Source organism: Thrips palmi, unplaced genomic scaffold, assembly GCF_012932325.1.
Source record: "Thrips palmi isolate BJ-2018 unplaced genomic scaffold, TpBJ-2018v1 HiC_scaffold_16, whole genome shotgun sequence".
Lineage (NCBI taxonomy): Eukaryota > Metazoa > Arthropoda > Insecta > Thysanoptera > Thripidae > Thrips > Thrips palmi.
This window is the reverse complement of record NW_023144625.1, coordinates 14214133-14226768: the sequence shown is the minus strand read 5'-3', so window position 1 is coordinate 14226768 and position 12636 is coordinate 14214133. Positions and strand designations below refer to the sequence as shown.

Below are 12636 nucleotides of genomic sequence, written 5' to 3'. Positions count from 1 at the left end.
GGCGATGTCGCAACTCCTCTTGAGCTGCCGTTCGAGAAATCTGGTCCCGACAAAAGGGGACTTGGAGCGGTCTCGAACCCCGGGGCCTGCTGCTTCCCACATCATGCTCTTAACCACTGAGCCACCCGGGGCGCCATGGTACCCGTCCTGCCTGCGCTGGTACTCAATCTTCTCTGGATATACCTCTCCAAGCAATTGGTCGCCGAAAAAATTGTGCATACTACCGGTCCCGAACCCGGGACCTGCCGCTTCCCACATCATGCTCTTAACCACTGAGCCACCGGGACGCCATGGCACCCGCCTTGCCTGCGCTGGTACTCAATCTTCTCTGGATATACCTCCCCAAGCAATTGGTCGCCGAAAAAATTGTGTATACTACCGGTCCCGAACCCGGGACCTGCCGCTTCCCACAACGTGCTCTTAACCACTGAGCTACCGGAGGATCGTGGTGGCCGCACTGCCAGCACTGGTACTCAATCCTCTCCGGATAGACCTCGTCAAGAAGTCGGTCGCCTCTGCCGAAAAATATGCTCATGGTTCTGGTCTCGAACCCGAGACCTGCCAGTCAGGAACGCAGCACTCTAACCACGGCGCTACCAGGTTGCTGTGCACGCCACTGACCTAGCGCCAAACTTGAATAGCCACCCATCTTGCTTGATGCTGGACAAATAATAACTTCGGCGATGGGGTGAGCGCTGTGCGTAGCAACCTAATAGCGCAGTGGTTAGAGTGCTGCGTTCCTGACCGGTAGGTCTCGGGTTCGAGACTAGTACCATGAGCATATTTTTCGGCAGAGGCAACTGACTTCTTGACGAGGTCTATCCGGAGAGGATTGAGTACCAGCGCAGGCAGGGCGGGTGCCATGGCGTCCCGGTGGCTCAGTGGTTAAGAGCATGTGGTGGGAAGCGGCAGGTCCCGGGTTCGGGACCGGTAGTATGCACAATTTTTTCGGCGATCAATTGCTTGGGGACGTATATCCAAAGAAGATTGGGTACCTGCGCAGGCAGGGCGGGTGCCATGGCGTCCCGGTGGCTCAGTGGTTAAGAGCTTGATGTGGGAAGCGGCAGGTCCCGGGTTCGGGACCGGTAGTATACACAATTTTTTCGGCGACCAATTGCTTGGAGAGGTATATCCAGAGAAGATTGAGTACCAGCGCAGGCAGGGCGGGTGCCATGGCGTCCCGGTGGCTCAGTCGGTTAGAGCATGATGCGGGAAGCAGCAGGTCCCGGGTTCGAGACCGCTCAAAGTACCCTTTTGTCGGGACCAGATTTCTCGAACGGCAGCTCAAGAGGAGTTGCGACATCGCCGCCGACAAGCTGGTTCGGTGGCTGAGCGGTCAGGGTAGAGGAGTTGACTAGACTCGGCACTCGGGGTCGCGGGTTCAAATACCCAATGTGACCCCTCTGAGGTAAGGCCTCTGAATCTGGACTCTCACTGTACCACAGAAACCGCGCGCACTTCGGGTGGGCCAGCCTAATACGAACCCACTAATCTGTCGAATTGCGCGGCAGGGAGCGTCGGATGAAGGCCCGGTTCCCATAAGAACACCGAAGCTGATCGGCGGGTCTCCTTGAGACTTTCGTATTGCCACTTTTTGCCGCCGATTTTTTCGTTTTTTTTTGTTGAATATTTTTATTTAATTTTTTTATTAGGTAGGCGAACTATAGGTAGGTGAACTATAGGTAGGCGAAAAATGGCAATATTTTATTGAATATTTTTATTCAATATTTTTATTAGGTAGGCGAAATATAGGTAGGCGAAAAATAGACAGGTAGGCGAACATTTAGGTAGGAGAAATGAACAACTTCCTAGTTTTGGGACGAAAATCGGAATGTGTCGAAGGTACATTTGTCTCGGCTAAATGGGTCGGGGAACAGAATTAGCCGGGGAGTCGTCGAAACGGAGGCCGCGGGTTGCGATGAGTTTATGTAAACGAGGGCAGTGATTGGGGCAGGTCGGTAAAACAGAAGCCGGGGAGTCGGCAAAACAGGCCGCGGGGTGCAGTGAGGCGGCGAGTAAACGGGGGCAATGATTGGGGTAGGTCGGGTCGGGGCGGTGTTGTTAACGCGATGAGGGAGCGACACGGAAGTGGTCTCCCCCCCCCTCCCCCACCGCCCTCAGTCAATGCTCCGAGGTTGTCTGCCGGCGGTTCCGAAGAGTCGTCTCCCTCGCACCGCCTCGGAACGGCCCGCGAGTGCGAGAGAGGCAGAGCCGGGGCAGAGCGACGCGACCCTCGCCCCGTGTGCGGCTCAGCGTGCTGTGTCTTCGCGCTCGATGTCGCCGTGCTTTACGATAGGCAAGGCAGACTGCCGCGGGTCACGGCACTGTAGTCGCCTGGCCGAGCAAAGCCGAGCCGAGCACAGCCGAGCCGCGCGGTCAAAGCCTCGGCTCGGCGCACTACGAGCCGAGCCAGGGCAGGCATAGATGAGAAACGACCCCACGACGGCGTGGTTCGGTGGTCGCAAAAATGCAGAAAAATGGAGCGGGGCAGCTCTCGATAAGGCCAGGACGGCGTTGCGCTTTGCTTGGCTTTGCTTGGCTTTGCTCTGCACCGCAGCCTCGTTGTGGTCGAGTCGGCGAGTCGCGTGGCAAGGCGCGTCGCAACACACGGCCGGTTAATTGCCTCGGTTGCAGCGTCGCGGAGCTCCTGCCGCACAGTGGGCCAGAAGACCGGTGGAGGCGGCCAAAGACGCGTTTGGCGCTCCAAAGTCGCTAAATGAGACTCGAACCGAACGTATGACCCCACCAATTGATTGCTCTCCGAACGAGGAATCCATTGGTGGGGTCATACGTTCGGTCCGAGTCCCATTTAACGACTCTGGAGCTCAAAACGCGTCTAGAATTTTAGTCAGCGCCTGCCGGGTAGGCAACCGGCAGCGGGGCGACGCACGCCGTCGCGGCGGGTTTGCCTACCCCGCATACCGCAGGCGCTTTTGCCGGCCCATTCCAGACAGCTCTTCGTCGCGCTGTCTCTCTCGCACTCGTAGCACGTTCAGCCAGGGGTGTGAGAGAGACGGCGACAACAGAATTCGTCGCAATCGGCGTGCAGTATCACTCCTCCGAGCTCCGACTGGGGAACAAGTTCCGGGTCCCCGACGGTCCCCGAGTTCGCAGCCTCGGCGGTCACGGCCTGCGCTCCAGAAGCACGGCATGGGAACCAATGGGAACGGAAGGCTCGGCTTTCTTCCGCGACTCGGATTCAGCATTCAGCGCGCATTATGGTTATGGGCTTGGTGGCTGGTCCGGGTTCGATGTTCGATGGCCCGGCCTGCCCAGTTTCTAGTGTCGGAGTGCACCTTTGTTCCCGCTGGCCGCGCACGCCGTGCGTGCCTCCAAGGCGTCGCTCTGTCTCTCTCGCACCGCCAGGGAACGCCCCGTGAGTGCGAGAGAGACAGAGCGAGAGCACTGTGGAAGCAGCGTGCGTTGCGTTCCGGAAGCTGTTGGCACCCGGATTGCAGTTCCAGGCGAGCGGCGTCGCGGCTTGTCTCGTGCTTCCCGCCAAAATGGTTCCGGCTAACGCCTTCTCTTCCTCCAGGTCGCCGCCGAGGACGCGGCGCTCCTCCGCGTCCAGCGTGTCCTCGGGCGGGCGCCCCGACATGGGCTGCCTGCCGGTGCCGACGCCGGCCGGCGGGCTGTCGCCGTCATCGCAGGGCTCCTCGTACCGCTCCCGCAACCGGTCCAGGTCGCCGACGCCGGGCACGCCGGGCTGGCGAGGCCAGTCCGCGGGTAAGCCGTCGGCCACGCTGACGGCCACCACGGCCTCGTCTAGGGCGCGGTCGCGCTCGCCGGCCGACCCCAACCCCAACGTGTACACCCACGTCAACGGGCAGGTGCTGGGCGTGCCGGAGCACGGCCGAAGCCGCAGCCGGTCGCCCACGCCGCGCCGCGCCAGCGCCGTGTCCACCAACGGCGCTGCCAACGGCAACCTGGGCGTCCCGGGCAGGGCCAGGGCGAGGGACCGCAGCGCGTCGCCCAACTCCCTGGCGTCCCCCGTGATGCCGCGGCGCGCCAGCAGCAGCCTGCACAAGAGCGCCACCACCAGCGCCATCGTGCAGCCCGCCGACGACACCGACTTCCCCCGCGCGCACCGCCTGGTGCGACCGCGGTCGCCGTCGCCCCGCCACGCCTGGTGAGTGCCGCCGGCTCCGCCGTCAAGAGTCCCTTGGATGCATTCTCATTTGAACTCGCTTGTTTCGCCAACAGGAACGGGCACGCCGAGCACGCCAAGGAGGAGGCGCCGGCGCAGATCTCGTCGCAGGCCCTGCAGACCGCGGCGGTCTTGACCAACGGCGGCGACTCGGGCTCCGAGGTGGGCTCGGACGAGGGCTACCGGTCGCTGGGCGTCGCCACCACGCCCCCCGCCGGCGAGAAGAGGAGCGTCATCGCCAGCGTCAGGGACAACGAGGCTAGCGGTCAGTCCCCCAGCCCGCATTGTCACCGTCGCCCTTTGACGGCCGCGCGTTAAATTTGAAATGATTTTCCAGACATCAACGAGGAGCCCTCGACGCGGGACAGCTCCTGCTCCGACCTTTCGGCGAGCGGCGACCGCGTCGACGTGGCCAACGCCAACGTGCCCGTCAGCCTCGCCGCCCCGGGCACGCCGCGCTCCGCCCGCCGCTCGTTGGCGTTCGGGGAGACGGGCATCCCCGCGCCGACGTCCAGGCCGACTTCGCGGCCCGGGTCGCGGCCCGGCTCGAGGCCGGCGTCAAGGCCCGCGTCGCGGCCGGGCTCGCGCGCCGCGTCCAGGGAGCGCGGCGACTACGACATCGAGGACTCGATCGGCTCGCCCAGGAGGATGGCGGAGCTGGGTGGAACGTGCGGCTTCTACGCCAAGGTACGCCACCGGCAGTCTGTCTCTCTCGCACTCCCACACCGTGAGGGTGCGAGAGAGACAGCCCGGCCATTCAATTTCGCTTTCGGCTGCGCTTCCTGCCCCGGACGGTCGCATTCCTTGATTGCCCCTCTTCCCGCATCGCGGTAAAGTGCGTCGAGTAGGCGTGGACCTGTCCTCGCCCCTGCACTGTTTGGGCTGTTTGCGCGGCCTTAAAAGTCCTCCCAGACAACGCGTTGGCCGTGTTGTGTTTTTCCTTTCCAGGGCGCCCCGGCTTTTACAGGCCTCCCCGCAGGGCCGACGGCCCAATCATAAAAACGCGATTAAATGCGGAAATGGCTCTTGGTGTTCCAGGCGGCGCCCAGCCCGCGCGGTCGGCGCCGGTCGTCGGGCAGCGAGGACCTGGAGGCGGTGGCCGGGGGGCTGCGGCGCCTGCAGGCGGCCCGGGAGCAGCAGGGCCAGCACGCCGTCAGCAGCGGCTACGGCCAGCAAGCGCAGCAGGCGCCCGCCAGGACCGGCCGGTCGCGGTCCGCCAGCGCTGACCACAGCCAGCCCGCCGGCGCTCACAGAACCAATGGTGAGGATCTCGACGTCCTACGCGTTCCGAACGCAGCGGCGCGCTCTTTGTCCGTGCTTGCTAACGCCGTCTCCGTGCAGGGCTGAGCCACCACCCGGCTGGGCAGCAGCAGGCGCACGCGCAGCGCCGGTCCTCGAGCTCGACGGGCGTGGCCTCGACGGGGTCCTGGGGCGCGGGCCGCAAGCCGCGGGCCTCGCTCACGCCCGACACGTTCACCAGGGGCACGCCGCAGCGGGCCTCGCTGCCGGCGCGGGGCCGCACGTCGCGGCCGCAGAGCAGGCAGAGCAACGGCAACGTGCTGCCGCAGACCAACAACATCTCCCCCATCCTGGAGCAGATCCTCAAGGGCTCCGACCTGCAGGACGACGCCAAGGTCAGGATGCTCGCCACGCGGCGCCGTGTGTTCTGTTTCTGGGGTTGCTAACGCGCCACGCTTGCCCTCGCAGGTCCTGCAGAAGATGAAGGACATCATCCAGCACTACGCGGCCATCGTGGACGAGAAGCTGGCCCGCGAGGAGGAGGAGGAGCAGCTGGACTTCACGTCGGCGTGGGTGCAGGGGCTGCCGTCGCAGCAGCAGCAGCAGCCCAGGATCACGCCCAGGAAGGACTCGCACCCGCAGGGCGCCACCTCCAGGATCCCGGCGCCCGTGTCGGCCGGCAAGCACCGCATCTAGGAAGCGACGCCGGCGACGCCCTAAACGAGGACGGGCGGGGCCGTGTGGCCGTGCGGCCGTCCCCATCAACGGACTGCATCGTTCCTTCTTTCGGAGCGCCACGTTTATGGCTTCGTCGACGTCCTCCGCGAACGACAAGAGAGTTAGAGGCGGCGCGGCCGTGCCCCGAAACAGCCCGCCAGGCGGCAGGCCCGGCCAGCCCGGCCGGCGAGGAGACGATCACCTTATGCAAATCCGAGCCGAGCCCCGCGCAGCCTGCACAGCCTGCGCAGCGGGCAGCCGCTTGTTTCCGTCCGTGGGCCTGGTGGCCGCGTGGAGTCCACGCCGCGTCCACGCCGCGGACCTTACTGGACGCAGAATCTAGGGCAGCAGTGTTTGGCCGGGGACTAGACCGGGGACCACGAGCTCGCATTGTGCCTGCATCGGGCAAGGCGCGGTCCGGCCGGAGCGTCGTAGAGCGTCGCAGAGCGGCCGAGTAGGCGCTGCTGCATCGCGCAAACTGAAGACAGGGTTCAATTTAAGTAGCTAGTAATTTGTAGGTAGCAATTCCCCCTCCCCCTTACTGTCTGTTCGTCATGTTTACTGTTGTTGAGGAGAGCGCGTTAACACACTAATCACACACATCTCTACTGGTGCTGGTGTTTGTTTTTTGTGTTTTCTTCTCGTTGAGTTAAGTCATCAACGTGTTGGGGATCGATTGCCAAAAATTATGTTCTATTTTGTCAAAAGGACAGAATGTAGCACAAAAATGTATAGTTTACGTTGTTACCGTTGTAGCTGGACTCTTTCGATATTTATGTAATTGTTGTCGGCGGGCGGATGTGAAAATCGTCCCTTGTATTTTAGTGTTTCGCTCTTATGTGCCTTGATAGTTTTGTTTGATGGAACGCGCGGCGGTTTTCGCCGTTGGATTCAGAATGTGCCGAGCAACTGCTCGGCCAGTGCTTCATGTTACCACGATTGTGCGGCTTTCCTACGCACGTTGATCGTCTCTGACGAGGCCTGCCTACTGGTCGCACAATTCATGTTAGGTTTATGTTCACAAATGTGATTTTTTTTATTTGTTCATTTTATTGTAACCTCGGCGCCCCATTCGCGTTTTTGTTTCTTCAGTTCACGAACGAACCTGTGTTAGATGTACCCGTACATACCTGTGCTGTGGGTGCTCAAGAAAAGTTATGAAAATAACAAAATGCTTTTGTGAAGTGGTGTAGTTGCCATATGTGTTTGTGTGGCGAAGATTAGAGTGCCTTCCCCTTGTGATTGTCCTTTTTTTCGCTTCTGGTGTTTTTTCTGACCTTGGCGATGACTCATTCGGCCTTGGGTATCGTCGAAACAGAAGATTCGAGGGATAAATTTTTAGTAGATTCGACGCTAAATCGACAGTGTCTTGATTCAATGACTCGATTTTACGTCGAATCCTCGTTTGGGCTGCAAGACTACATTTTTGCCTGTTGTTCTAGTCTTAGTATTGATATTGCGTTGTGGTTATCGCACGTACACGGGGTGGATTGTCCGGTCGAAACGATGGCATTTGCAGTACTAGGCGTCATTTCGACCGGTCACTTCGCCCCGGAAAGGCACCAAGTTGCCCTATTGTACGCGCTTTCAGTCGCTTCAAGGTTTTTGTGGATGCAATAACTCGACTTGTGATCGTAAACTCCTGAGGCGTCGATGAGGAAACGCCAGTTTATATATTTTTTTTAAGCGGCGTTCATTTCCACGTTGTTATTTTTATAATCGACTCGCGTCTCGATTAGTCTTGTGTTTTTTTTTTTCATGTCTTATTTTACTAACCTGGCAATCTAAATGGCATATTAATTATTTATTTGGTTTCCTCTCGATGTGGTTTTTACTTTCTTTAACTGTTCCATTTATTATTCCCATGTTAATTATACTTTTAAAATATTTATTTTTAATGAGTGTCTCTTTTGTTTGGCACATGTTTTTTCTGCACATTCCTTTCAGACTGCCGGTTATAAGCTTCTAAGAGGCATTTTAAAGTTTATTCGCATTTATCATAGAGGACATTCAATTTAAATTTACTCATATGTCACAGCGAAATAACGTGTTAAAAGGTGTTTTGTTGATAGAAATAGCACTGATGTACGGTAGTAAAAAAACTTGCATGTCTCCTATCTGTTACAATTTAACTTCTATTTATCTTCCCTACCAGAAAATTTATCTTGAGCATATCTCCACAACCTTGCTCAAATTTTACTGCTAACTTCTATAAGCACGCATTTGGCTCTTTGTATAGTTGTAGATTTGCTGCTTTTGCAGCAAACATCTCAATGTGATTCTTCCTTAAATTTGTGATTTGCAAAGAAAATTCGGACCCATAAGAGCTCCCGGTGAGCGCTTCTAGATTTTTCTAGATTTTCATTAGTTTTCCTTGACAATTTTTGTAGAAATGCCTAATAATTTGATAGTTAATACTGTTTTTAAAATTGAATTGTCACCTAAACTTTGATGTGTGGAATCTTCAAGCTACGCTTGTAACAAGCTGTACTTGACCTTGAAGCTAAGAAAGAAAAGGATCGACTGATAGACTGGACTTCACTCCTTCTGAGACAATTTCGTGTTTATTTTTTACCTGTATAATATACTGATAATTGTTGTACTCTGCCAAGTGGCAATATAGGCTATTGTTAAAACGTTTTGCTGAACTGTTTTTCTTTTAAGCAACGATTGTGTTTACTAGAGTAATTATATAGCCTTAACGTTTTTACTAATTTCCTGGAATTCACATTTTTGTATAGAAAGCAGACTAATATGAAGATATAGTGGCCTGCCACGCAATCCTATAGTGTTAGTTCCCATACTAATACTGATATTTTTTGTACTTGTTTGCCTTTGTAAATAGGAAAGGTCGATCTATGTGTGGAGCGTTTTCTACCATGAGGAAAGATGAATCAATAAAACCTATCTATCCAATATAAAAGCCGCCTTGTCGTTTCATTCATCCGTCGAGCCGAATTCGGACTCGTAAAGCCGCTGACAAATTGCCCCGTGAGTGCGAGAGAGACGGAGCGAAGCCCAATTCAGATCGTGCCGCCGTGACAACGCATTCGACGGCTGGATATTGCCTCCGCGACGCTGGCTCCGAGCTGGCTCGCTGCCCAGCGGGCTGATGCCGAACACGGCTTTCGTCGCTGTCTCTCTCGCACTCGTGGGGGCGTTCCGATGGGGTGCGAGAGGGACAGCGTCGTGCACACTGTTCGGAGTCGAGCCAGCCGGGCCGGAGGCGTCCGAGAGCACTCCGCCCGCCCGCACTCGGAGGCTCGGAGCCTTGCTCGGAGGCCGCGCCAGACAGAGAGCGCTGCCACTGCCTCAGTTTCCGGCCGAGGGTTGTTGCGTTCGGATCGGATTAATGACCGTACGGCACACGCCACAAAGAAAGTGAAACGGGAAAGGCAGGCACTCCACTGCTTTCTAGATGACATACGTCGCAGCCTCTCTAGCTCCAGTTCAAAGAAGACGGTGCGAGACACGCCGGACACGCCGCCGACTGTCGAGTGGTAGTCCCACATGACAACAACCTGGATGGTTCTGCTGTCTCTCTCGCACTCCTACGGGGCACGTGGGTGCGAGTGAGACAGGAGATGGCGGTTCCTGCCGCCAGCAACACTCGCTGCCCCACGCCGCGGAGGTCGCGGCCCGCCGGACCACCGCCAGGACGCCGTGACAGCCGAGCCAAGGCTCGTTGCGTCGCTGCGTCTCTGTCGCACTCATGGGTCGCGGCGTGCTGGAGGTGCTGGTGCGAGAGAGACAGAGCGGAGCGGTCCTTCGCCCGGCAGACCGCGTATCGACAGCCGGTCGTAACGCCGCGCCCCCGAGCCCCTGCAGGCCGACTCCGAGGCCCCCGTCGGCCTGTCTCTCTCGCACACGTACGAGGCGCCCCATGAGTGCGAGAGAGAGAGGCCCAGCACTCGGAATCAGTCTGCAGGCGCCCTGGCCCGGCCTGCCTGTCGGGGCACCCACCTCTTCATCGGCGTGCCGCGCGGTGCCGCCGCGCCAGCGACAAGTTGACAGGAGGAAGTGTGCGTTACCCAGAGCTTGTAAAGCCTGACGCAAGAAATTGACAGTGCGGAAGCCGACTAGTTTTTAGACACGAGAAAAGGGGGCGGCGCGCCGCGGCGGGGCGTTCCAAGTCCGCGCGGGTCAAGCCTCGGCGTAGAAAGCAGGGACGACGGGGACCCGACATGCTAAGGATGACGGACTGCGCAAATATGACCGTTCTCAGCAACTCTCTCTCCCTCTGCTGACTCCGCCGAGCCGGCGAAGCCGCTTGGTAGGCTGTCCCGAAAAAAATAAAATTCGCAGAGAAACACGTTAACGCTAGCGGGAAAGCAGGAATAAAACTTCAATCTCTATCAGCCCGAGAGCACTTTTGTGCCAAAAGACCACTTTTCTGCAAAGATTAATTTTCTTTCCGGGAGTATTTTTCTGCACAGAGCATTTTCCTGTCCAAGAGCATTTTTCTGCCCGAGAGAGACGAAGCCACTGTAAGCGTCCTGCTAACTGCTTGACTCGGCAAGCCCGGTAGCCGCGGAGCAAGCCTCGGAGCGCTACAAGGAGTAGCGACGACACACAATGAAATGAACCGCCGCTTCGGCTTCGGCAGGACAAATGGCGGCTAAACGACGCCAGGGCAGCGAGTGCATTCGAATGCAGGCAGCGGCTCGGCTCCACCCGAGAACAATACAATGGCATCGTTGGTCGGTTGCCCGCGGTCGCCCGGTGTGATGCTGTGTTTGTGATTGGCATCACTTTGCTCTTCGAGTGGCGCGCTCCGGGAGAGAGAGAGGGGAGGGGGGCAAAGGCTCACCGGGACAGGCAGCGTCATAGGAAGCCCGCCGGAAGGAAGCGCGACATGACTTGACCGCCGCGCCCCGCCCCGCCGTGCCCCGGCCCGGCGCGAGACTGGCGGTGGAGGACGCGTCCATACATGGCAAGGACGCTCGGACGGCGTGGACGCCGTGGACGCCGTGAGCGAGGCGGGGCGGCGGGCTGAGGGCGGTGACAGGACGCGGCACCTTCCGCTAACCGGGCAAACTCGGATGCCATTTCTCTTCCTTTCCTATGTTTACGTTGTTTGAGTAGTTTTTCTCGCCGGTTTCCGCCACAAACAAACTGGAACCGACGCACAGTGGACTAAAAGACCGGAGGAGGCGGCCAAAACTCTAGACGCGTTTTGAGCTCCAGAGTCGCTAAATGGGACTCGAACCGAGCGTGTGACCCCACCAATGGATTGCTCTCCGAACGAGGAATCCATTGGTGGGGTCACACGTTCGGTTTGAGCCACATTTAGCGACTCTGGAGCTCAAAAAGCGTCTCGAGTTTTGGCCGCCTCCACTGGTCTTCTGGCCCACTGTGCGTCTCTACCCCGCGCGCAAGAGACCATCCATAAGGCTAGCGTTGTAAATCTCTGACGCGTGGAGTAGTGACGGTCGGATTCTTTTGCACACGGTAGTACGACGCGTGCGCTGGCGGCGCTACCCCCCGCGACGGGCGCGTCGCATCGCGAGGGGTAGCGCCGACGGCCGTGGCTACGCGTGGCTTAGCGTGGCTTAGCGTCGCCCAAAGTTTCCCGCCACGCCGCCCCGGCATCGATTGTGCCCCCGGCTGCGCCTTGGCTGCGCCTTGACTGGCCGTGTTTACAGTGGCTGGGCATCGCCTTATTGCTTTTCGCGGCTCACTTGTCATTACTTATTCTCCCTCGGCGATGACGGGTCGCTCGGCTCGCTCGCCTTCTTCCGATGTCGGTGATTACCGTCCTCGCGCCGCATTCAGAAACCCGTCCCAAGACTCATTCCGCGAGTCGCTTCCGTCGCTGTCTCTCTCGCACCTATACGGACCGCCCCAGGAGTGCGAGAGAGACAGAGCGACGAAAACGACTTTCGGAATCAGTCTGCAGTGCAGTGGCGCCCTCTACCGCGGCGGTCGCCTGGCGGCCCGGCGGAAGGACCTTGGGGGACGCGGGGAAGTCCATATAGGCCGCCGCCAGCGCCGCCAGGGCGGTGCCATTCGTGCGAATTCGTGGCGCGGCACGCAGGCCAAGCACGGCAGGCAGCAGCAATTTTTATTGTCATTTTTTTAAAAGCCCCCACCACCCTCCACGCCGTGTATTTACTGCGCGTAAGGGTAGCCTTGGCTGGCCGTGGTTGGAAACATGTCGACGCGGGCATTTCAGCATTTTGTTTTGTTACGTCGCAAATGTTTACGCCGCCTCGGCGCCCTGTCCGAGGCCCTCGGGGCTCGGGGCCAGCTAGCGCCGAGGGGCCCGAGGCTGAGGGGCACCAGGACGCCGCCGTCGGGACGGCGGTCACGCGATAAGTCCAGCCAGGGCGGCGGCGTCGGCGTGGTGCAGCCCGCCGGGAAGGCAGGCGTCCCAGCGCACAGCCGCGCAGGACGGGCTGCCCGCCGGCCGGGCGGCCTCGACGCCGTGAGCGCCTGCAGCGCGGCCGCGGCCAGCCCGCCGAACACGCGTGCAGCGCTCCGCGCGGGCTGCCTACCCAGCCGGGCGGTCGCCCCGTGCTGCAGCGGCGTGC

General features: G+C 58.9%; 1 protein-coding gene across 1 annotated transcript in view; it reads left to right on the top strand.

Annotated features, from left to right (window-relative positions):
* LOC117643026 (GAS2-like protein pickled eggs) overlaps positions 1 to 9026 on the top strand; it is an 81773-nt gene extending 72747 nt beyond the window's left edge. The window contains exons 8-13 of the mRNA XM_034381664.1: positions 3536 to 4129; positions 4204 to 4412; positions 4485 to 4834; positions 5186 to 5204; positions 5489 to 5781; positions 5855 to 9026. Coding sequence (XP_034237555.1) covers positions 3536 to 4129; positions 4204 to 4412; positions 4485 to 4834; positions 5186 to 5204; positions 5489 to 5781; positions 5855 to 6082 — 1693 coding nt within the window. The 3' untranslated portion in view covers positions 6083 to 9026. The remainder of the gene's footprint in view (positions 1 to 3535; positions 4130 to 4203; positions 4413 to 4484; positions 4835 to 5185; positions 5205 to 5488; positions 5782 to 5854) is intronic.
* Positions 9027 to 12636: the final 3610 nt, after the last annotated feature.